Source organism: Loxodonta africana, chromosome 16 (genome assembly GCF_030014295.1).
Source record: "Loxodonta africana isolate mLoxAfr1 chromosome 16, mLoxAfr1.hap2, whole genome shotgun sequence".
NCBI classification, from domain to species: Eukaryota; Metazoa; Chordata; class Mammalia; order Proboscidea; family Elephantidae; genus Loxodonta; species Loxodonta africana.
In genome coordinates, this window is record NC_087357.1 from 31,085,075 (window position 1) to 31,110,796 (window position 25,722).

Consider the following 25,722-nt stretch of genomic DNA (forward strand, 5'->3'; position numbering starts at 1 on the left):
TAATAATGACCCTAGAGGACTGAGTAGACCTGCCCCATAGGGTTTCCTAGGCTGTAATCTTTACAGAAGCAGATGGCCAGGTCTTTTCTCCCTCGGGGCCCTTGGTTTGAACTGCCAACCTTTTGGTTAGCAGTCTGTCACTTAAACATTGCACCACCAGGGCTTCTTGTGTGGAAAATAGAACTCCTCTATACTTGCTCCTTATCAGTTTTCGTATTCCTGTGAACCCCTCTTATGCTTGCTTCTTATCCTTTTTCATATTTCTGTGAATAATACCACCAACCTCTCAGAGACATCTTATGAGAGCTGGGGGTACTAAGCTGATCTCTCTGGACTCTTCCTTGTGTCTGTGACCAGGTGGTGGGCCAGCTGGCAGTTGGTCTAGAATGCCCTCACTCACACGTCTGGCAGGTGGCTGGAACGCTTTATTCCTCCCTGTAGCCCTTTATCCTCTGGCAGGCTGTCTCAGTCTCAGTAACACAGTGCCTTTAGGGTTCCAATACGGTAAGAGGGCAAGACCCAATACGCAAGTGTTTTCCAGTGTCTACTTGGTTCCCATTTGCTACTCTGCAAGCCTGGATTCAAAGGATGGAGGAGAAATACACTCAGCCTCTTGCCGGGAGGAGCTGCCAAGTCACGTTGCAAAGGGATGGGGAGCATTTGCGATGGCTATTTTTGCAACACACCACACCTTCTTTCTCTGGTTTATCTACATTGTCTAGTTTACATTTATCTACATCTTCTTTCTCTATCCTAAATCCAGCTACTAAGTCTGTCTTTTTTACAACTTGACTTTGATGATTTTATCTCTGCTTAAAAACTGTCGGTGACACGCTGTTGCCCCTGAGTGCACCATAAAGAACAGTGGCACGATCAGTCTCAGCCCCACCGTCTGTCTTCATTTTTCTCTGCTCCCGTTTCTCTAGTCAGACCGGACTAGTTCCTGAACTGATCACCTAGCCTTTAAGGCCCAGCGGATATGCCACCGTTCTCATGAGTCCTCCCTAGATTTTCCTGTCCTCGCTCTTCATATTCACTCTTCTCTACTCCTGACATGGTCTCCCCTTCTTCTTTTTGCACGTTTCTGGTGATAATTGTGATTTTTTTACCTCGTTATTATTGTTTGTATATGTGACTCACCAGAAACCGTTGTGGCGCAGTGGTGAAGAGCTATGGCTGCTAACCAAAAGGTCAGCAGTTTGAATTCACCAGGCGCTCCTTGGAATCCCTGTGGGGCAGTTCTGCTCTGCCCTATAGGGTCGCTATGAGTCGGAATCGAGTCGTCGGCAGTGGGTTTTTGTTTTTTTATGTGACTCCTGTCCCCGGCCATACTGAGAACTCTTTAAGGGCTGGAACCAGCTTGTACCTCTTCATAGCTACGTACGTGTAATGTTCGGAGCCCTGCCTTGCACATAACTACCAAAGCATTTGAATGAATTTTTGAAAAAATGACTATATTCCATGGTTATTATGTTAATTACTTAAGTATCAGTTAATTTTTTGAATTTTCTTTCAGACCAGAAACTAGAGAGCAGTACCCAAATAAGTTTATCCAACGGGATGACACTGAAAGATTTTACATTCTGAACACACTATTCAACCTACCAGGTAGACTCATTCTATGCTTATATATACTGATGCTTTCCCTCCTTTTCATGACCAATTGTCTTTGCTCGAGGGAGATCACGAAATAAATTTGAATAGCTTATGAATATCTATTCTTCATTTTTCAGAGACCTACCTGTTGGCCTGCCTAGTAGATTTTTTTACTAATTGTCCCAGATATACCAGGTATGTGTATACTATAATTTTCTTTTTCCAATTGATTTTTTTAATTAATGTACAGGGTTTTAGAGAACTGGCCATTGTAGGTCTTTTCTGCTTTTCTGAAGTGAATTTAGTGCTAGTGAGAGATGCCACATTGCCAGCCTGAGAGATGGGACAGCACCAGCAGCTCCATGCAGGCTCTCACCTCCCACACGGCCCCTCTCCTTGCCAGTGTGCTGCAGCCATGTTTGGAAGGGACCACTTCTGATTGGCTTCTCCTGGGAATGAAGACGCCAGCAGAGGTGCTAATTGTGACAACTGAGTGGGAGGTTTGTGTGATGATTATCTGTTGGAGCAGAATTACACTAAAACCCCCCAACTCATTTCACAGCAGCTACCCAGGAGCCATTCAGGGATGGTTATTAGTTTCCTTACCAGGCACAACAAGATTCGATTGAGGAACAAACGCAATTTATTTTCCCTGAAGTAAAATTTGCCAGAGTCTCGAACAGGTTATTCTCTCTTTTCTGGGGAGACTTGTACAACGATGGCTGAAAGGTCAGCCGTATAAGTCAGAGTTTGCTAACTTCTTATCCTCATTAGGCCTTAGTCACTCCAAGGCACTAAATTTGGTGGAGAGCTGAGTCACTAAGCTGAATAGAAAATGGGCAGTAACTGTGTACATACGGACAATGACAAAAATCAGAGTGGGGAAAACCTAAATTACCAGTTTTTTTTTTTTTTAAATGTTTCTTGAACGGGAACCTGTTTTTTAAAAATGAAGACTAAAAGAACCTGATATATTCAGAACTTTGACCCTTTAGTTTCCATTCAATGCATTCTTCTCTTACTTTGTATCTGTTCAAAATGACTGTATTCCATTGGGCACTAATGCCATTTCTGGCAATCAAAGATGGATTTTTCATTAGGGAGCAGTTATTTTCCTGATCAGACACAGCCATTACCCGTGTGATACGGAACCTTTGGGTGCCCTGGGCAATTTTTGAGAATCATTTTATTTACCCTCTTTTGGATGCCCTATCATGTTCCTTTCCTCTTTCTACAGCTGTGAAACAGGATTTAAAGATGGGGACCTCTTCATGTCCTACCGGAGTATGTTCCAGGATGTAAGAGATGCTGTTGATTGGGTTCATTACAAGGTACCTAGAAGCTACTTCTTCACCTGCTCACTATGTGGCATGTGTTTTATGATCTGACATTAACTCTCCTGGTGCAAATGGATCAGAATTTTTCCTTTGTTTAAAAAAAAAAAAAAGATTTGCCCTCTAGTGATAGGTCTCTAGAATACATTTGTTCTTGTCTTTGGCCATCTCACTTTAGAGGTAATGGCTAATCTCTCCTTAAGTTGATGCTTGGCTTCTAGATCTTATTTTTAGTTTATATTTCCCAAACTTCCTTAGAAGAGATTGTAGTGTATGATGTTATACTTACCATGTCCTTTGTGCATGATCGTGGCTCATTTGTTTTGCCCAAGAACCTTCCCCCAACTAATGACATTGATATTAAATTAACCTTGACTATAAACTGTACTGAATATGAAATGTCTTTTGATTTCTAGTTTAACACAGCAGCAGTTTTATATATATATTTTTTATTAACTTTTATTGAGCTTCAAGTGAACATTTACAAATCAAGTCAGTCTGTCACATATAAGTTTATATACATCTTGCTCCATACTCCCACTTGCTCTCCCCCTAATAAGTCAGCCCTTCCAGTCTCTCCTTTCGTGACAATTTTGCCAGCTTCCAACTCTCTCTATCCTCCCATCCCCCCTCCAGACAGGAGATGCCAATACAGTCTCAAGTGTCCACCTGATACAAGTAGCTCACTCTTCATCAGCATCTCTCTCCTACCCACTGTCCAGTCCCTTTCATGTCCGATGAGTTGTCTTCGGGGATGGTTCCTGTCCTGTGCCAACAGAAGGTTTGGGGACCATGACCGCCGGGCTTCCTCTAGTCAGTTTTATATTTTGAAGACAAATTTTGGAGGCAGAGTAGCCACAAATCATAGTTGCCACTCTTCCCTGGCTGCCTTCTCTAGTGTATCCACTCTTCCCTGGCCGCCTTCTCTACTTTATCCACTCTTCCCTGGCCTTCTTCTCTAGTTTATCTGCTCTTCCCTGGCCTTCTTCTCTACTTTATGCACTTTTCCCTGGCCTTCTTCTCTAGTTTAATGTGTTTGGGCTGATAGTGGACAGAATTTTTCTTATAAACTAAATGTTAATAACTGATTTTGTTCTTTTTCTTGTTTTCCCTAGGGCTCCCTTAAGGAAAAGACAGTTGAAAATCTTGAGAAGTATGTAGTCAAAGATGTAAGTAATAAAGAGGAAAATAGATCTGCATGATACCTTATTTTACCTGACAGGGAAGTGAATAACAAGCCGCCTTACGATGAAATGGACAAGGGAAGATATTTCTCTGTCTTGGCATAATATGTGCCAGGTATGATCACCAGGAGTTTTTAGCCAGAGCATTGTTGTTGCGTGCCCTCAAATCAACTCTGACACCTAGTGACCCTATGGGACAGAGTGGAGGGTTTCCTAGGCTGTAACCTCTACAGAAGCGATCGCCAGGTCTTTTCTCCTGTGGAGCTGCTGATGGGTTTAAACCCTAGACCTTTCCATTAGCAGCTGAGTGCTTAACCATTGCGCCACCAGGGCTCCTTGCCAGAGCATAGGTCTTAGTATAGTTTTTCCTATTTGTTGGTAGGTGAGAAAACCTCGTATTTCTTTTGTCCTTTTGACTCTAATTATAATAATAGTAGCCAGAGGGCTTATGCTATGTGCATATCACTGTACTAAGTGATTTACATGCATTAATCCATTTCATCTTCTTTATAACCCTGAGTTAGGTATTCTTGTGACCTTTTTATAGATGAAGAAACTGAGGAGTAGAGGGGCCTAAATAACTTGCCCAAGGTCACCCAGTTAGTAGCATGGCCAGGATTTATACCCAGATCTAACCCAAATCATAACCACTATACTAGAGTATATCAAAAATGATGTGCATATATGTGGTTGTTATTTAAAATACCTCTAACACGTCAACAGAGAATGGTAAGGGAAGCTTTAAAATATCTTTAAGACAGTGGAAAAGCAGGTAAAATCTGAAAAGAAACCGATAGTTAATAGTATTGTACTAATGTTAATTTCTTAGTTTTGGTAATTATACTGTGGTTATAAAAAACCCACTGCCATCAAGTCGATTCTGACTCATAGCAACCCTATAGGACAGAGTAGAACTGCCCTGTAGAGTTTCCAAGGAGTGCCTGGTGGATTTACTGTGGTTATATAAGATGCTAATATTAGGGGAAGCTGGATGAAGGGTGAAGGGTATATGGGAACTCTGTATGATTTTTACAACTTCTTGAAAGTCTAAAATTATTTCAAAATAAAAAGTATAACACACACACCCTAGAAATGAGATACCTCTTCCTTTTCCAGTAAACGTAGCAATACACTGTATTTTCTCAAAGCACTTTGGTGCAGATTTTCTGTTTGTTTTTGTCTTTGTATCGCCTATCTTCCCCCCATGCCCCATCGTTTCAAGAAAAAGCACTGAGCGGGGAGGGCTCCTGGAGAATTTGAGCGAGTTTCCTCAAATTCACCCTATTTACTGTAGGAAAAGGAAAGAGTGTCTTTGTTTCCAGGCACATCAGGAGTTAGGATTTCCTCATTTATCTGCAGGTAAGTCTCTGAGCATTTCTAGGTTGCGGTCCAGCACATGCCATTTCACTCTGCAAGGTGTTCTGTAAGACCAAAATAGACACAGCTAAGCTATCTAATAGTCTCCACATGGAGTGTTTTGTTGGTGATGCTTAAAATCAGGTTCTTCTGATCTCTAACACACCTAACTCACATACTTCAAGAGATGACAAGGCAGTTTAAACTTCCTGAGGCAGTTATAATGAGGTGACGTTGTTAACAACCATATAATCATTATATGTAGAATCTCTCTGTTGTATAAATTGTCTACACTACATATATTAATACTTTATTCATGCATGGTGATAATGTAAACTTTTAAATGGAAAATTCTAAAACAGACCCCTAAAGGGGATCCCCTATTCCTGTTTCAGTGGGCAAAAATGGTTTTTTCCAGTACATGACTGCTCTAAAGTGTAAATGTAAACATACTTTGTTTCAGTGTTTCTCTGATCATCATATTACATTTCAGGGAAAACTGCCTTTGCTTCTGAGCCGGATGAAGGAAGTAGGGAAAGTATTTCTTGCCACCAACAGCGACTATAAGTACACAGATGTGAGTGTTGAATATTCGTATTTGTCTTTTTATACAGAGAAATTACGTGTTTCATATTTTGGCCTGAAGAACTCTGAAGGTAATGAGGAAGATGATAGTTTATTAAGTGACGGTAATTTTTTGTCTTTGCATTTTGAAAGCAGAGTGGAAAAAAGCAAAGGCATGTAGGCTCAGGGCTATCCCAGAGTGGTTCTCAAGTTCTTCTAAATATTTGTAGAATCTTCTTTTTGACTACAGTGCTTTCCCTGATTGCAATGAAAACATCTGTGCCAACTGAAACGGCTCCCGTGTCTCTTGGAAGCATCTTTTATATAAACCTGATAAATCGCTGTGTTGAGTTTGCCCACACCGTGTATTGCATCTGTGTATAGTCCCTCTCTGTTGTGGGGACCCCTAAAACAGTAGGTGTTGCAAAGATGTTTTGACTCTTAGCCATCAAAATGTACTACCTCATTTTTTTTGCTATAATTGAAGCATATGGAAATACTGATTTAACTCTTTAGCGTCATTTTACTTTTGCTAAGACAGTTACCCAGCCCAGTGCCGTCGAGTCGATTCCGACTCATAGCGACCCTGTAGGACAGGGTAGAACTGCCAGGTTTATAATACTAATAAGAAACTCAGCCCTCCCCAATCCTCTTTATGTAACATCTTGATTTAGAAATCTGGTGATTTGGAGTAAGTGGTCTTATAAAACCTGTGGTTGGTTGGCTTGGTGGGTCTAGGGACAGCAGTAACAAGGCCAAGGTAGTATGTCATTTCCATGGTGAGTCGTTAGTTTTCTCTGTGCCCTCACCTCAGATGCCCTTTACCTCAAATGTGTGTCCCAGGGCACTAGGAGGATTGGATGGGGATATATGGATGGATCTATAGAAAAACATCTCCTAGATGCAACTGTATGTCTTACTGAGAGTGCCAGAAGCTTTTTTTTTTTTTTTTTTTTTTGCTCCATATGAGGAGGCTTTAGTTTCTGGCTTCCACTGCTGTGGTTCCACAAAATTCAGAAGAAACGAGAATGTGGTGACTCCTATATTGAAAGACACCTTTCTTGAAAAGCTTACATAGGGTTTTTTTTTTTAAAGATGTTATATGTCTTTTGTAGAAGTAGTATATGGACCTTATGTTGCTTTTTTTTTCTTCCTGCAGAAAATTATGACTTACCTGTTTGATTTCCCACATGGCCCCAAGGTACTCTATGTAACTTTAATAGACCATGCTTTAGTAACAATGAATGCATTTAATAATCCTGGAATATTGAGGGAAGGAAGTGGTCAGCACCCATCCAGAAGACTCTCCATTAACATTAGAAGTAATCCAGGAACTAGTGGATTTTAAGTCACTAATAATTCGAATACTTTGTAAAGAGAAATAAAAGGGATATTCATGTGGTATTTAGTGGGATGGGATCAGAATAATTTTATGCCCAAGAACTTCAAAGCAGCATTGTTAAATTTACATGGCAATAAAAAGGCATTTTCCAGGCTGAGAAAGAATATTTGATTAAAAGAAACAGAAAAATTTGAATGTATATATTCTCGACAAGTTCTCAATTGTGCTTAGTTATTGCTGAGTTTTATGCCAAGAAAACAGTTAAACTTGACATGTAGCCCAGAAGCCTTCCTTCCTGCAGTATGGCTGCCCTCAAATTTAAGACATGCCCATTGCTACGTAATTGCTTCTGTGAATAAACGTCAGTCTTTCAAGGCAGCTGCGTAGGGTGCAGTGCTCTTCAGCTTGGTCGTAAAAGGTTACTACCATGGTTCCGTCTCAGGCTTGAAAATAATTTTAATGGGTGTAACTTCTTAGTGTTTGCAGTATGAGCCAAAGGCCAATATGTACTTAGAGCCGTCATTCTGAGAAGCTCATCAGTAAAATTTCCTGATAGTTCCATGTTAGTTCGTACACTTCAGTTCTGATGCAGATCCGCCCTTCTTAATCTGCATCTCTCCCTAGCTCCTTTAAGTATATCTGAGTGTGGACACGCTTTTTTCATGTACTAAATTGCTGTGAAATAAGTTACTGTAATTCAGTAGTAGATGATATGTCAAGATTATTAGTTATTGATTTATTATTTACATCTTGTCTGCTTCCAAAAGGATGTGGTTTATAAATAAGACACAATAAATGTTTGATAAAATAGCAGGATCTTTCGGCTGTGCTTAGTGTTTCTACATTACTTGTTCTGAGTGAGATAAGTATTAGTGCCTTAGGGTAAGGGGCACTGTTTCAGCCTCTGCTGTTTCTCCATTACCAGCCTGGGAGCTCCCATCGACCATGGCAGTCCTACTTTGACCTGATTTTGGTGGATGCACGGAAACCACTCTTTTTTGGAGAAGGCACAGTATTGCGCCAAGTGGATACTGTAAGTCCAGAGGATGACCTGTGTGCTAGCACTGTCCTTTGTGTTTCTCCTTCCCCCACTCATACTCTCCCTAAGGGGACAGGTTTTTTTGGGGGAGGGGGGGAACAAATTAGCTTTATCCGTCTTTTGAAATTAAGGGTTTTGGTTTTTAACTGAGGTAGCCAAACAAGCCACTAAGTCAGAAAAATAAGTGCCACTCATTTGGCTGGCCAGCCGCATAGCATTATGGGTGGATATTGTGATAGAGTGATAAGTATGAACAGATTCTGTATTGTCGTCACACAGAAAACTGGCAAGCTGAAAATTGGCACCTACACCGGCCCCTTACAGCACGGCATTGTCTACTCAGGAGGTGAGTCACAGACCCCTAGCATCAGTCCTTGCTCAGACCTCTCTCTGAGAGTTCTTCTGTCCTCCTGGCATAGTGCCACGACTACTCTTCAGTACCCTAAAGACATCATCTACCGAAGGTAAATAAAGACTGCCGTCACTTACTGACGCAGCAGGAGTCAGGGAGAAGGGTTTGAGAAGTCGTTAGTATGTCCTGAGGAATCTCTGGTCTTCACTGGCAGGGTCAGTTTTCTCCTTTTCCCTATTTGAGGCTTTTTCTCGGTGACCTGGAATCATTTGGGATGATTCTCAAGGGATTGCCAAGAAGGTTTCAAGGAGCTCCTGTGGACGCATTATGATGGAGTTGGAAACGGTTGAGCAAAACCACCTTAGTGGCAGATCCACGATGGGAAATGGTGGTGGTAACTTTTGAGGGTTAGAGTCACGAAAGTTGAGAAATGTAGTTTTGTTGCTCTTCGGTTTGGTGATCAGGAGATCTTGTCAGCACAGTAGAGCTGAAGGCCTTGTCTTAGAGGCAGTATAAAGAATGGTGGGGAAAAAAGAAGAATGGTGGGTCTTTGTCTTTAGGAAGGATGGGCCTTCCAGTCTGTCCCTCACATAATTGTAAGAATAAAAGCGATAATCTCCACAGTATTTAATGGTTACAGTTTTAACATGGAGGCGTTTTTGTTTTCTCATTGTTCATTCCATTGTTTCAGGTTCATCTGATACAATCTGTGATCTGTTGGGAGCGAAGGGCAAGGATATTTTGTACATTGGAGATCACATTTTTGGGGACATTTTAAAATCAAAGAAACGGCAAGGGTGGCGGACTTTCTTGGTGATCCCGGAGCTTGCACAGGAGCTGCACGTCTGGACTGACAAGAGCTGTAAGAGCCATTAACTCTCCTTCCGTAAGCCCTTGGCTTGGCACAGCTGGTTTCTCTCTCCATGGCTGGCTTTGGGTCAGCCCTCCTGTTACTTTGTATGCAGGGGTCAGAGGTGGTCAAAACGTGGGCCCTGATGCTTGGACACCTGCTTCCCATTAGAATAGCCACATATTTCCCAGCACTCCACAATTTGAGAGATAGAGAGCTTTTGTTTAACCTTCTTCTTGAATCCTTTCAAAGTTAAGTAGAGAGTGTTGCTGTCCTAAGTGCTGAACCTGGAACTCCACTTTTCCTCTGTAGGCCCTCATGTCACCACCACACCTGATAGCCCCAGTCTCTGCTCCCAGCTCAGATCTGTGATTCTGGGGCAGTGACGACTCTGAATGTTAATCATCTCCTGGTAGTTTTCATTTGCTTTTCTGAGAAGTAGAGAATGAGGCAAAATTGCATCCTCTGAAGTGAGTGACATTGTGTACACTGGTGGCTCAGTGGTTAAGAGCTACAGTGGCTAACCAAAAGGTCGGCAGTTTGAATCCACCAGCTGTCCTCGGAAGCCTATGAAGCAGTTCTACTCTGTCCTATAGGATTCCTGTGAGCTGGAACTGACTCGACGGCAGCAGGTTTTTGTGTGTGTGTATGCTGGATCGAGGTGTGGCTCTAGTTATGTGAGATGTTCAGCACACAAGCCGTAGAGAGCACCACCCACAGCTTGGTGAAAGGCATTGACTGAGAAACTCAGCTCGCCTGAGGTGGGAATCCTGGCTCCACCGCTTATTCTCTGTGTGCCTTTGGGCAAATTCTCCTGTGCCTCAATTTCCTCAAATGTAAAATGAGGGTAATAATAATACCCTACCTCATAAAGTTGCTGAGAATTAACTGAGGTAATGTGTGTATAAAAAAGATAGCAGTGACAACCCTTCTCAACTAAGGCACCTCATCTACACCACAAACACAGAAAATGATTTGAATGACTTCTCTTAACTTTCCCGAAAGTGCTAGGTAGAAGAAAAGTTCATTTATTACATACTAACGGATGCCTTCAGGCTTACTTTTTTGAGGAGCCCAGGTTGAGAAGGCTGGGACACATAGCGAGTGCGCAGTAGGTTCTGTATGATACTGTTGCTGTGGTGTGTGCTCGTCAGTGGGATTTCCTGGCTAGCCTTTCACCCGCATTTTCAACTTACCACCTCTGAACTTTTAGAAATCTAATTGATTTGGTTCTGCTCTTTTCTGGACCTGTGACTTTGGGCAAGTCTCCTAATTCTCATGTCTTCATCTGAACATGGAACTGCTAGCACTCGCCTCCCGACTGCACCTGAGATGGCGTGGATTGGCACCTGTGAGCTAGAATCAGCATGCAGCTGGGAGAGAGACTTGTCAGTGGTGTTCCAGGAGGAGGAGAGGCAGTTAGAGGCAATTCTGATGCTTGGCTGCTGCTTGTCATACCAGACTCCCAGCGGGGGTCAGTGGGAGTTCCTACAGTCCTGGGAAGGAGGAGGTCATTTTAGATACTCGTCATGGCACCTTAGTGCCAGGCTATACTTTTTCGTTCCATCTACAACCTTTCAGTTTAGCTTCAGTAGCAGTTAAAAACTGGATTTTTTTATTTGATTTATTTAAAATGTTTTCCTTTTCCTTCCAAACCTTAACTAGCACTTTTCGAAGAGCTTCAGAGCTTGGATATTTTCTTGGCTGAACTCTATAAGTAAGTTTCTTAATTGTAAAAATTTCTTCCCGAAAAACCCCTGCCACTCAGCTAGGTGTAAGAAGTATCCTCACAAGGGAGTTTCACTAGAGTTGGTTTTTATGTTTTTGTCCCCAGGCACCTTGACAGCAGCAGCAATGAGCGCCCAGATATTAGTTCCATCCAAAGACGTATTAAGGTATCCAAATGGGTTTTCGGGGAAAACTTGGAAAATAAATTTAGTTTAAATGATACTCGCATTTCTGATTCTATACAGGGACTGGCACATGGCTGGTGCTCAATATATGTTGAAGGGGCTGAGAATCAGTCTCTCTTTTTTTGTTTTAGAAAGTGACTCATGACATGGACATGTGCTATGGGATGATGGGAAGCCTGTTCCGTAGCGGCTCCCGGCAGACCCTCTTTGCTAGTCAGGTGATGCGTTATGCTGACCTCTATGCAGCTTCGTTCATCAACCTGCTATATTACCCATTCAGCTACCTCTTCAGAGCTGCCCACGTCTTGGTGAGTTAATACAGCCTCAGGGTATTACTTACAGTAAGACACACTCTAAGGCCAAGATCTGCACCTAGCTCTGTGGAATGACACAGGAGACATTTTGGACCAGTTCTTTCTGATGTACAAAGCACACAGCCAGGTTATATGGTTGTACAACAGGGGGTCTGAGAAATGATCAAGATGGAATATTACAGAGTGCAACTCTCTGAAATCTGCTCTATTAAAAGTTGTATTTGAATGGTAGACTTTCCTCTTTCGTTAGCACAAACTGAAGTAAGTACATTCTTAAGTTCTAATACTGACCCATGTCTCAGGGCTGTATTTTCGCTATAAAATCGGAAATAAAATTCTCTCACATCTCGCTGAGTTCAGGTTGTGGTAAATGACTTGGGCATCATCTCAGGTGGCAAGAAGGAAGAGGGATGAGCAGCTTGAGGTAGTGCTAGAGAGATAGGTGAGCATCTAAATCCCTGGCTTTCTGGCCCATTATAGACATAACTCTGTACGGCCACCTAAGAGGAGAGGTGTTAGAATTTGGGAAGCAGTTACTTTGCTTGTTTTCTGAGCCTCTGGCTTTTTTCTAGATGCCTCATGAATCAACAGTGGAGCACACGCATGTAGACATCAATGAAATGGAGTCCCCCCTTGCCACCCGGAACCGCACGTCAGTGGATTTCAAAGACACCGACTACAAACGGCACCAGTTGACACGGTCCATCAGTGAGATTAAACCTCCCAACCTCTTCCCACTGGCCCCTCAGGAAATTACACACTGCCATGATGAAGATGATGATGAGGAGGAGGAGGAGGAAGAAGAGGAAGAATAAGGAAGAAAACCAAAACTCTAAGCACCCATTAAACAAGTTCTGGCAGGACTCACAGGAACAGAGGATGTCCCTGTTTGGGTGCTAGTGGGGGAGGGGGGGACTCCATCGCAGGTACATCTGGAAAGTTTCCGAAGGCTTTAAACTATGCTAATCATAGAGAGATACTTGTTTTAGTTTTGTGTATCTACAGTCTTTGCAGATGATTCATAATGGTAATGAAGAAAGTCAAGTCAGGCTGACCTGCATGTAGGTGGCCCCCATCATGGCTTGTGACACTGTCTCCTTGTCTTTTTACATTGTTAGTCCACTGTCGTGATCTGGATATACCAAGTGTGGATGAAGAGTCTGGGGTGGAGCAAGGAGGACAATGGGAAGAGGGCATCTGGTGATGCTGTAATGTTACCAAGTGTGCCGGCACTCCCAAATCCATCTTTTTCAGTGATTATACAGTATTGTGTATCAGTGGAGAAGCATAGTGTTTCCATTATCATACGTAGTCATCTGTTAAGGTCATTTCCCTTTATGAGCCTGTGTCCTCAGTGACTGGCCCAGCTGCTGCCTGTCAGTGGCTTTGCAGAAGGTTCTCTGCTTGCTTTAGGACTGGTCTGGTCTAGACTGCAGGGATTCCATGAGGCAAAAGTCCTCCTCCATATCTACATTTTTTTGGTTGATAGCATAAATGCTTGTTTGTTATCCCAGAAAATACTGTCTTTCTCATCTGTGATAAATCTATAGAAAGAGTTTCGCTGAAAGATGACAAAGGAGCAGCCCCCAGAAAAGGAGAGGAGGAACCTCTTTCTTTAGTACAGCAGAACTGCGTAAAACCTGTTAGTGTGGGCTGCAGAATTGTGTTCATACTACCCCATTCCAGCCTTCTCTCCTCCAGGGTTCATCGGTGTGTTTCAGAGTTGAGCGTTAAACATTAGAGGGTGGGAAGAGGGCTGTGTAGGCCAGAACCGTATAAAGCAGAGGGGCACAATCAGTGTGAATAAACTCACTTCAGGATCTCAAATGAAATCACTTCTTGTTTTAAACAAGAATGAATCATTACCATATACTTTAGAGTATTATAACCGCCTCGCCAGGACAGTGAAAGTTGTCACAACATTTTAAAACATGGTGTAGACTCTTTAATCTGCAGGTATTTTCTTTCATTCTTATGGTCATTGTTCAACAGGGGAGGGTAATGGTAGATTAGCTGCTCTAGAATTCAATAAAGGTAATATTTCTAATACTGGCTTTGACCTCTTCCTACAACACAACTGATTGGCACTGGTCTCCACCTGGGTTTCAGTTTGGCTTAGTGACATCAATTTGACATTCTCTTTTCTTAAAAGAAATATACATCTTAAAAAATGCTAAATGTGCCCAGATCCCTTTCAGTTAAAAAATAAATCTTAAAGAATTGATATAGTTGAACATGATAATTAATATTTACAGCACTTCATAGATCTCAAAATTTTTTCACAAAAAGCTTTTTGGCACAAGACTATGAGGTAAGGATTTTTTTCTTTAATGTTCATTTTATATGTAGGAAACACAGCTCAGTAAAACTTAGCCAAGGATGTACTACCTCACCACTGTTAATATGTATGGCTGTAGATTAAGTCATGCCAAGAAACAGACATTCTAACTGGTATTGGGAATATATGCAACTTTAAAGTGTCAAGTTAAAAATGCTATTGCAAATAGCAATTAGATGGCATCCCTGTTTTAAAATTTTAGGGAATGTGTTTGTAGTGACCCCAGTTACAGTCACTCTCATCCAAGATGGAAATGTTGCCCATTCTGACATACTCTTAAATTATCTCACAGCCAGATACTTTCTAAGTAGCTTATTACAAGGATAGTTAACTTATTATAATAGTACATTTACATATTTTCCCGTTTAGAGCAAGAATCAACAGGATTACTTTGCTTTATCACACTCTTCGTATCGTATCCACGTAGGAGTTTCTTCTTAGCCAGATGACTCTCTGGTTGTGGGCCCAGAGACTGAGAAGAGAAAAGCACACAACCGGGGTAAGTTAGAATTCCACCCCTGGACACAGCTTTCTCCAGAACCACCACAAAAGATCTGTAAAGAGCCAGGATTCCATAAGAATTCTAAGAGCCCGAGCAGAACCGTACTTCTCTGTATGCTTGTCTTGTTAGAAGGGTGTGCTGGGGTGTAAGAGGTCCACAGGCAAACTGCCAGCCAGTGCGGCTATCATTGGGCTGTTAGAACCTGAATGGTGAGTCTGTCTCTCTGTTGCCAATAGGTTAAAAAGTAGAACTTAAAATGTGTACATTTCCTTTAAAAAAACCTGAGGAATTTTAAACCATGAAAAGACAGATCTGTCATCTTTACAGCATGTGGAAAGATGCTTTTTAAAAAAAATAATAATTTTTATTGTGCTTTAAGTGAAAGTTTTCAAATCAAGTCAGTCTCTCACATATAAGCTCATATACACCTTACTCCATACTCCCACTTACTCTCCCCCTAATGAGTCAGCGCGCTCCCTCCTTCCAGTCTCTCCTTTCGTGACCGTTTTGCCAGTTTCTAACCCTCTCTACCCTCCTATCTCCCCTCCAGACAGGAGGTGCCAACACAGTCTCAAGTGTCCACCTGATACAAGTAGCTCACTCCTCATCAGCATCTGTCATCTCTTTTAAGAATCTTTTCCTGGGTATTTTGAAAATGCCACTTATTTTCAGACTTCATAGAGTACCAGGGACCCCCTTCACAGGTGCTAGACTGAACTCCCAGCCTGATAGCATGTAACTAACCGAGACCCTAGAGGGCCCAGCACCTGGATAAAGTCAAAGCAGACCCCAGCCCTCTGCAGGAGGCCGTGCCCAGTCCGTGAACGTCTCCAAGGACGCTCAGAGAAGGCTCTGGTGGTGTATTATTTCAGGAAGGTAACTTAAAGCCAGGAAAGTTTACTGTCCGCCTTAGACTGCTTAGGATTTTCCTGCTATACGCGTATCTCTGCTGAGACCTAAAATAACAGGGAGCCCTTCAAGCTACCCTTTCTAAGATCCTTTTAGAAGTGGTTTTTAATAGAAATAGAATAACTCAGAGCTCTACAGATCCTTAAATCATGTTAGTATTATTTTTAAGAAACCATTCACAAAAGACACATACAGCTACATGCCAGACTTAAAAGTATTTTACCCATGTTTAAATATTTCTAAATTAGATTTGTTTATTTAAGAAATATTTTGTCAACAACTTTAATGCTCTGCAGTTTTTCCATGGCTGCCAGGGCATAAAATACTCTGCTTTTTCACCACAAATAGCCTGAGACAAACAACTGCATACTTAAGTCTGCGTTAGGGTAGGAACCTTGTCCACATTCCATGTTATGGAAACTATTTAACCTCTGTTTGATGGTGGGAAAAACGGTAACTATGGTCGAACTACTGCCATATAGTTAATGCCCCAGTTCCTCACGGAGGGATGGAGTTTTTCTCGACACAGCCACTTGGTTTAGTAATAGGGCTCAATACTGATGTGTCTGGCGACCTTCTTTCTTGGTGACTAGGACATACAACTCAAAGAAGTTTCTCCTCAAATGGAACAATTTTAAATGACACAACTTTGGGATGCCCTGAGAATGGAATCTACCACAGCTCTACCCAAGCAGCCTTGAGGATTGAAGAAAAATGGCACCCTACCACTCAGGAGCAGGGGATGCTAGGCCCCTCACAGCAGGCAGCCCAGCAAGCAGAACCAGGCGATGGCCAGGAGCCCCCAGTGTCCCATCCTGCGTCTCCACTAACAGTAGAGCAGCACTTGCCACTGTTCTCTCACTGCTGACTATCCAGAGCAGTAGAGCAGCACTTGCCACTGTTCTCTCACTGCTGACTATCCAGAAATGGAAAGCACGTCATCTAAAAAGGGCAGATTTGTTTCCAGAATGAACATTCACAGCTTTCTTCTATTCTTTAATCTGGTGATTTTCACCATTTTACCAGGGTGATCTCCACCCTGTCCTCAGACACAAGTGCCTTCATCCTAAGGCCACAACAATTTGACTTGTTCCAACAAAGATATGTCATTTAAAAAGTAGAATACAGTAGTTACATCCCTATGAAGAGCTTTGATGCTAAGACTACTCCCAGTTGGGCACAGAATATTTCATTTCAAGCTTGCTGACTCTTGTCACTACAACTCTAAAGAATCTCTTATTTTCCACTTTAAAACAAAATGACCAGTTTGTGGCCTGGTTCCTTTATGTTTCTTCCCACAAAATACCTTTGCTCCATTTTTTTTTTTTTTTTAATTACTCTAGAATAAGGGTGGGTTAGATACATTGCTTCATTAAGCACATCAAGTATGTTCCCAAATGCTCTGACCCCGCCCCAGCGCTTCCCAACACCATGTCTCGCCGGAGATGTAGACAAGGCTTGGAGAGTCTGGGCCGAGACAAACCTTCCCACACAACCTAGAGCCCATGTGGCTGAGTGCACATTCTTCCCATGGAAGACAGCAACAGTCTTCCAAGTCTCACAAGTTCCTGAGATACTTGGAAAGAAAATTTGCCAAGCAAACCTTCCCAACACTGAAAAATGTTTATTAAATGTCCAGCCTTTTGAGAGAGGGTTCTCACCAGAGGTAGTCTTTGACTTGTGGGTATGGGTGTTTTGAAGCAAGTATAACTTTGTTTTTGGACCCACTGCCCTTAAGTCAATGATGGAGAAGAACTGTTGGCCTCTTGTCTGAGTTTTCCACAGCCATGAATACCCTAGCAGGAACAGCACTTTGACAAAGGATTCTGAGAGCTGATCCCCTCTTAGAAACTTGCATCCTCAGGCCTTACAGTCACCATAAGGGGAGATGGCTTGCCACCTCAATGTTGTGGAGAAAACGGTCTATAACCATTCCTTTGTCCTGAGACCTCTTGCAAGGAAGAGCACACACGTGAGGCCCTTGGAGGGAAAATGATGAAACAATCATACAAAGAAAGCAAAAGAGTTTATTAGCCATCTAATATAATTCAACTTTTTGGCTTTAATAAGGAATCATCTGTTTATTAAATTTAATTACCTTCAAAAAGTATAAAATAAGTTTCCAGAAATCAACTCCAGGCTATAAAAAGTTCACTCAATTTGTACCACTTTCTCCACAAGACCCTCTCATCAATACCTGTGTCCTCAGAAGTGCTGAGCTGAGAAGAAGCACTGAGGAGCACAATTTGTTACATGAACTAGAAACCCCAGAGCGCATCACGATAAAGCTCGGAAGTGACACACATGTATGCACAAAGATGGAGAGGGAAAGCCTGGGCAAATCTCATCCTCACAGTAGGAAAAACTGCCTCCATTTTCCTTGGAGCATTTCCTGATTCAAGCTGAGGACTCATCTAGACAAAGTGAGTAAAGCGGGAAAAACCAACCAAAGCAGGAAGGCGGGAGTGGGTGTGCACGAGTGCTCTCCTTCCCCAGCCTTGCTGCTGCTTTCTGTCCTGCTTCTGAGGAAAGCAAACAAGCTCCCAAGAAGATAACACTTCACTGGAATTTAGATATACCTCGTCCATTCTGGAAATTGTGGGGCAATGATTGGGTAGAGGTAGGATAGGGAGAGGCTGGGTCAGGCAGTGTCTCAAAGCCAAGCTCCTTCACTGAAATGCCTCCTTCCATGGGACAAGTGAAAGGAAAAGAGACTGCAAACATCATGGTTAAATAAATATGGTGGGAAACACAAGGGACTAGTCATTAAGAGGCTCAAATCTCTGGAATGTAAAATAGAGACTAAGAGGGAGAAACAAAGGATCCCAAAAAGATGAGGTTAGGACTAGAAGCTCAACTGGAAGATCTTGTAGGTCCGGTCACATGACTGAGGAAGGAAAGTAGACTAGAAAAGAAGCGGCGATGGAAGAGGATGGGGGCCACACTGGGTTGTTGGAGAGCATGGAATGCCCACTGACTCGAGCATCTGAACACGCCTTGCCACATCCATGGTGCGTGTTTTTAACTTCAGGGTGAACCGTCACGCCTGCTCTGACTTTGGTCCTAGGGTTAGTGTAGCACAGGAGGACCTACAAAGCTATTCTCATTTTCAAGAGCCCAGGGAGGGCCTGAACAAGGCTTTTGGGCTTGCTTATCTTGCCCGGCTGAACTGTGTTACATGTGATTAAGCAGCCAGTGGCTGGGGCAATTTGAGTGGTTACCCTCAGCGTCCAGGTCTAGAGATGAACTGATGGGGGACAGACTACAGCCCTTGCAAAGGAGACCACCACCACCACCCTGGATTGACTATTCCAGGCTGTAACTTGCAGGCACAGAACTAGAACCCACTTTGCTTTTAACAAGACTTGAGGGTGAATGTCCAATGGAAAGGCCCTGCTGTGCTGCCTGCTGAGAACAATCCCAGCTTTCCCACGGTGAAGCCACGCAGATGGGCTGGGGTCAGGAAAGAACAAGGTGGGATGGTTGGTGTTGCACTGATGAAAGGGGAAAGAGGGAGCATACAGCTGCTAGGAGAGTCAACAGAAAGTCATTTATCTAAATAGAATAATAGAAATAAACAGAAACCTTTTAAAACAATCACAAAATTTACAAATAAATTGGTACAAAATAAATAGGATTGTAAATCTACAACATCATTTGAATTATAAAATGCATCATTATGACAATCAGCTCATGAAACCTATACATGTCATTTGTGCTTATTTAGGTTTATGTACACAGCTCTGATACTGTGTTCAGAAAGCGTCACTGCTGAAAAGCATGAAATGTACACTATGATACAGTGAGGAAAGGCTACGGAGGATGACAATCAGACACAGCAGAACCTTCTGGAGGGCCGAGGCAATATTGGCACGGGACCTCAAAACCAGGAAAAGGCATATTAAGAGCCCACAGGGGCAGGCAGTTTCCACCATCCAGAGAGATGGATTCTGAGATCCAAAGTAGGAAGTGGAGACCATCACTGCTGGGTCAGGCAACTGACCTGGCGTGGGAGTGGGGAGGTGAGGGAGGAAGGAGGCTCGGTCGCAGTCGTACCACAACAGTCATCAGGAAAGTACCTCAAGTATTTCACAGAGGCCCTGCCACAAGGCAGGAGACCTGCCTCCATCCTCATCCCAAACACTGCCATCAGGAATAGAGGTGGGCCCCATAAAAGGGAATGCTAGGGCCAACATAAGAGCAGCAACCTGTTAAAAAAAAAAAAAAAAAAAGGCAAACCACTGCCCTCTCACCCAACTTAAGGGACAAAATAACCCTAGGTTCCATGGGTAAGGGACTTTAAAACACCTCGTCCTAGTCACAATGTACTAACAGTAGAGACATATGTACATAATAAATAATATAAAATAAAGCATATACATTTGTGGATTTCAAGGACTCCAGACACAAGAAAAGTCAATGGACCGATATACTCCACCTTCACAGTAGACTTCAGACATGAGGATAATGAATCAGAAGTTAGTCTGGGGCTCCGGAGAATGAAAGGTCTAAGGCCTTACTTATCCCTACTTCCCTCTCCTGGGAGCCTGGGACACCAGTTGTTTATACTAAGAGGCCTGGGTCTCCAAAAACAGGGCAGGCACTCATACCCACTAGTGCATGGATAGTTCTATCCGATGTCAATCTGTAAGGACTCTGGTCCCCGAAGAATCACTTCCCAAGTGAATCCTTGTCCATCAGATGTGGGCAAATGCCAGAAGGTACCCTCCCAATTGAGGCAAGACGATACTCCCAGTCATTCAAATTTGTTCATAGTCCCAGTGGGTACTAAAACTCTGGGAAATGTTGTATATGCAAGTTATTATGGTACATGTTAGAGCTGTGCCATGTTTGGTATGATGTATGTGTACATATTAACCTTTGCATACAAACCCTAGAGCTTTATTCTCTTGCCACTAGAACCTGTGTCTGTCCATGTTGGTTCAAGTACAACTTGGTATTTCCCATCCAAAGATATTTAAAACAATTCTAGTGAGATGATGTCAGTGGCTCCAGCATACAGACAGAAAGCTTACCAGAGCTGAGCCAACCACAGAGGTCTAAAAAGTAAAGAGAGTCCTCAGCCCAAGATGATGGGAGGAAAGCTGTTCCAGGCTTTGCAGTTACTGTGAACTGCCATCTCCTTCTCCTGACCTTAGGGGTGACCAGGGAATCTGGAATATGAACCTTCAGATAGGGAAGAGGAGGCAGAAGGGAAGCCAGCAAGCAAGCACCCATTGCAGGCAGAAAGCTTGCAAGTGGCAGGGGAAGGCCCGTTCGTCACAGCCTTGAGGGACAGTAATAAAAAGATGAAAGCCCTCCTTATGTTGGCAAGCTTGGCAGAGGAGTGGCCCCTGCCCTTGAATGGAGAAAAATGAACCTCAACTTAGAATTCTCTGAACTCATCTCTCCTGTCAGCCCACTTGAGCACAAAAAAAACATGAAAAGATAAAAGATTTGCAAATGGCCCTGAGGTATAAAAATCCGCTGAGTAGGTTGCACACTGATAAATTACATCAGGGAAACTTTTTCTGAATTCCTCAAGTCACTTTCATATTCAACTCTCTAAATCCCTCCTAGTTCTGAGTTAGCCTACAGCTCACCCAGATATCTTTGCTGAAGAGAAGCACCACTAATCCAGAGCCCAGAATGGGACCAAAGCTGACGGAGGAGATGTCCCACCACCCACACCACCAGGGGGCTTGGGTCATGCAATGCAGTACTCAAAGCCAAGCCTTGCCAGCCTTCTCTTGCCCGGGGTCTCAGGGAACAAGGTGAGCGCCTTCTTGTGCCAGCCCAGGGGAGTCATCTGCTTGGGATCACCCTCTGGGGAACACTGGCGTGATCATGGTCACCCAAGAGATCTCACTTTCTGGGACCAGGAAAGATGAAGACGGCCACAGATCCCTGGCTGGTCTTCAGAAGGTCTGTTTGTTTTAACCAGTCAGGACACAGGCTCAATCAGCCAGTCACCTACTTTTCTGCTCCTCAACCTGAGGACAGAATTTGAGGGCAGAAGTCCATGGTCCCTGTTTTGCTCAAATTCCTGTTGCTTCATTTCCTAGGGATATGAAATTCTACTTGTGTCTATCACTATCTCCTTAGACTTGGAAAAGCTGGTCCTTTAGTTGCCCGGTACTGTATGGAATAGCACAGGCAAGTATATTCACAGTTAATGTTCCGTATTAGTGTGAAATTCTGCATTCAACGTTTTCACAAAAAGTTCCTTGAAATAAGATTAGAAAATGGCAAGAAGCCCTACTGCCTCCCAACTAGGGAGGCCAAGCAGGCCTGCCCAGCAGGGAATGCTCTGCAGAAGTGAGGCAAGGAGGCAGGACTAACATGGTTAATTGTGGTGTCCTTTCCAACCCAAACCAGTGAAGAACCAAGGTTTAAACTACTTGATTAGCACCCCAATATCCACATACAAATCTTAAGGTTCTGTTTTCCCAACAGCTGAAATCTATGATTTTGGACTTGCCTGATGAATCTGGAACAGAGGGAAAATGGACAAAGCCCCCCTCATTTACTGAGGAGGCAGAGTCCTGGGAACCTTTGGAGAGTAGGAACCAGCTCCAGGTGGAACTTTAGAGCTGCCCACGGCTACAGTGGCCACAGAGGCCACTGTAGAGGAGGGCAGAGCCCAAAGGTCGGAAAGTGGGGGCTCCACCCAGGTTCAGGAGTTCAGGGCTTCAGGTGCCCCCTACTCCCTTCCATGCCTAAAAAGACAGCAGCCCAAGGAGAGGAGCATCACACATCGATATTTCAACCACTCGACATTCTCTGTCTGCCTGACTCCCGCCTACTTTACAGACGTGAACTGCATTAGGCCTTCTAAGCCAGAGTAATTCCCCCACTGCCCCACAGAAGCCATGAGCCAGCACTTCTCCCTCAACAGCCTGAGAGGTCAGCTTCCAGGCGGGAAGTAGGGCTGGGAAAAGGAAACTGTTCTCTCAGACACAGCTGTCTGAAGGGCTTTGCAAAAACCAAACCCATTACCGTCAAGTCAATTTCAACCTATAGCGACCCTATAGGACAGAGTAGAACTGCCCCATAGGGCTTCAAAGGAGCACCTGGTGGATTTGAACCACCAACCTTTTGGTTACCAACTGTGGCTCTTAACCACTGCACCACCAGGGTTTCCGAAGGGCTTTGAGCTCTCCTCAAATCAGATATAACTATAGTCAAATGTAAGCCTTTATTCCTTTAGAGACCAAACAAATTATTTTGGATTTCTTGTTGCGATAGAAAAGCGTGAATAATCAAAGGTAAAGAGTAGTTTACAGAAAGGGAATACAAACTCAGAACGATAAAATTCATCCTCTGGAGCCCCTGGGCAGAGCCATCCCACCAACTCCTTTATAGAAGAGTACTTTCTAAGTAGCCACCACATTGAGCAGGTAAGACAGTATTAAGAAGTTACCAATTTCTCTCCCAAATTAAGGAGGCAGAAGCTGGCATCCTCCCTCCACTCCCAGTTGTTTAGGCATCGTAAAGAGATGTGGGGCTCTGAAACAGATAAACACATTAACTTGGTTCCAGAGCCACCACCACAGAAGGCAGCTCCGAGGTGGGCTGTGTGTGGAGGAGCAGAATCAGGCCTCAAGAAGCTGGTGGCTCAGCTCTCGGGCATCAGAGGAGCCACGCCTTGGCATGCCTGGTTTCACCCAGGTCACAGGGAAGGCAGGCATGGCCCGGGCCGAGAGGGTGGCATGTTGTTGGGGAAGAAGCCCCCGCCCCGGTCAGGGCCCACGTCTGTTACAGGAAAACCTCCCTTCTGCACACTCCTGCAGGTAGTTCCAGTTCCTACATCACCAGGGCTCTGCTCCACCAGGTGCATCTTAAGAAACCGAGACCTTTTAACTTGGATGGATCTGCTCACAAGAGGATACTCATGGCACAGGGTCCCACTAATGTCAAACTACAAGGCAGGGGGCTCCACCTCATGGTGGCAGGTTGGATGCCAGCAGCAGGCCACTCAGCTCCCTCAGAAGGCACTCCCCATGCCCCACTATCAGGTGATACAATACTTTCCTCACTAAAGAACATGGCACCTTCAGAGGAAGACACTCCAGGACTGACGTCCCAGAGGAAATACTGAGCCAAGCATGCTTATGGCACGGGAGCCATCAAAATGCTCACCAGGAGGCCAGTCCAGCCTTCTGTTCTTTCCAAACACAGCTCCCTACCCACACAAAGCCCAGGCTCAATCCACCAACCTGGGTGAACAGACATCCTACACTGAGGAGGGGGAGAAGAGAACTGCTGCTCACCCCCAGTGCTTCACTTCATTCAGTAAGAACAAATGGAGAGAACGCTATCTTCGTTGCCAGTGACTGGACGCAGTGTGTACTGATACTCTATATGAAAACTGTGGTCAGTATGGATTCATTTCAGTGTATGAAAAGTGCCAACAAAATGTACACATCCCTTGGGCTGACAAAAACAGACAGGTTAGTACAAGAATTCGGTCACTGAAGGAATACCTCCTGACATTAAGCGCCCTACACATGATAAATTTGGTATTAAAATAAGACGGAGACAACATAAAATGGCCACAACACACATTTGGTTTCTGAATCCCTGTTTGGGGCCAAACTGGCCCTGGCTGTACAGGCAGCCTCTCTGGTGTAGGCCGCATCTGAGGCAGGAGGCACAGAGGCCCTCAGGCAGGGGACACAGCCACCGCTGGGCCCCATGGGAAGGGAGAAAGGGAAAGAAGGACTGTTGGCTCCCTGGAAGGAGGGGCAGGGGCTGGTGTCCCCAGAGTTCCCTCCTTTAAAAATATGGGTCTAGGACTGCCTGGTCAGCCCAGAGTAAAGAATACAGCTGGAAAGTCCGACTCCTGTTCTGATAATTACGTCTGTCCCAGTGGGGAGGGAGGAGCTTCGACTCCACATCACACGTTTACTGAAAGGCCCTGTGGAAAGTTCCCATTTGGCATTTGGGGTAACAAGAGCAAGGCCCTGGGAGCTGGGTGATGCTCTGTAAGCCTGGGCACAGGTTGGGGGAGGAGGGCGGCTGGGTCGGAGATCCCAGGAGGAATGTCAGGATGGAGTCAACTCCACTCTTGCCAATGATAAACCCTGGGTTTAAAATTCATTAAAATTCATTTTCGTGATAAAATTCCTTAGAATGGGAGCAAACACCACATTCCCAAGCAAACGTCAAGGCTTCCTGAGGGAAAGGGGCATAGATAACATTAGATTCTGAAAACACTGAGCTCAGAGAGGTGACTGCAGGTCCCTCTGCAGGTGACACCCCAGTAATGACAGGCTTGGTAGGTTCACAAGGTTTTCTTCATTCCTCCTTCAGGTTCGACAGCCATGCCCACTGGGGCACAGAGGAAGGGCACCCCGCCCTGGAGGGGGGCCAAGGAAGGCCACTTGAGGGGCAAGTCCATCCTATTAGGGTCACATCATGGGATCACAGCAGAGTTCAGACAGAACGACTTAAAACTCTGCAAAAGACACTTTTAGAAAACATGATCTCTTGAAAAAATAAATCGCAACAATTTTGAACTTCATGCAAATCAAGGAAGGAGGAGAGTGAATAACGATAGAAGGTACAGGTGAAAAAATAAACATGATTCTATTTTGGTGGAGAAAGTTCATCTCCCAAATCTTGAATGCCATGCCCTAGCCGTTGGTTTCACATCTCTGTTTTCCATTCTTCCCCTCACTGTCCTCCTCGGCTGCTTCCAGGAAGGGAACAAAGTCTTTGGTCTTGGAATGTTGCAGGAGGCAGGATGGCATACAAGCTCACACTAATGGTAGTCATGGTCAGACAGAAGGCTGAGCCCACTGAGCCCAGGGCCTCGGGATGGGGATGAGAGGGCTGGGCAGGCGGGCAGGCGCCGCTAGATGGCACCCTCGTTGTGCAGGCTGTGATTGGCTTTATTGTGCGTCACGCAGTTCTGTTCGTTGAGCAGGTTGGCCGTCTCATCTGGCAACCCGTCGTGCAGCTCCGTAAGAGTCAATTCAATTTTAGTGTTTTCACTGTCTGAAGACTGAGGAGTTTTGTCCATCCGAGATGCCATCAAGGCATTTTGGTATTGCTGTCTTGAGATCTGGGCCCAGAAGATGACATAGAGAACAAACCAAGATAATGTTTATTTTTAGGTTCTCTT

At 44.0% G+C, this 25,722-nt stretch overlaps 2 protein-coding genes across 3 annotated transcripts in view; one reads left to right on the forward strand and one right to left on the reverse strand.

Annotated features, from left to right (window-relative positions):
* NT5C2 (5'-nucleotidase, cytosolic II) overlaps positions 1-13,893 on the forward strand; it is a 91,983-nt gene extending 78,090 nt beyond the window's left edge. The window contains exons 6-18 of the mRNA XM_064269369.1: positions 1,517-1,608; positions 1,734-1,791; positions 2,834-2,927; positions 4,046-4,099; positions 5,964-6,047; positions 7,194-7,235; positions 8,302-8,409; positions 8,695-8,761; positions 9,459-9,629; positions 11,283-11,334; positions 11,452-11,512; positions 11,662-11,838; positions 12,417-13,893. Of these exons, the coding sequence (XP_064125439.1) occupies positions 1,517-1,608; positions 1,734-1,791; positions 2,834-2,927; positions 4,046-4,099; positions 5,964-6,047; positions 7,194-7,235; positions 8,302-8,409; positions 8,695-8,761; positions 9,459-9,629; positions 11,283-11,334; positions 11,452-11,512; positions 11,662-11,838; positions 12,417-12,659 (1,303 nt within the window). The 3' untranslated portion in view covers positions 12,660-13,893. The remainder of the gene's footprint in view (positions 1-1,516; positions 1,609-1,733; positions 1,792-2,833; positions 2,928-4,045; positions 4,100-5,963; positions 6,048-7,193; positions 7,236-8,301; positions 8,410-8,694; positions 8,762-9,458; positions 9,630-11,282; positions 11,335-11,451; positions 11,513-11,661; positions 11,839-12,416) is intronic.
* Positions 13,894-16,933: 3,040 nt separating this feature from the next.
* CNNM2 (cyclin and CBS domain divalent metal cation transport mediator 2) overlaps positions 16,934-25,722 on the reverse strand; it is a 176,152-nt gene continuing 167,363 nt past the window's right edge. For both annotated transcript variants that reach the window (XM_064269368.1, XM_064269362.1), the window contains one exon: positions 16,934-25,662. In XM_064269368.1, the coding sequence (XP_064125438.1) occupies positions 25,453-25,662 (210 nt within the window). In that variant the 3' untranslated portion in view covers positions 16,934-25,452. The remainder of the gene's footprint in view (positions 25,663-25,722) is intronic.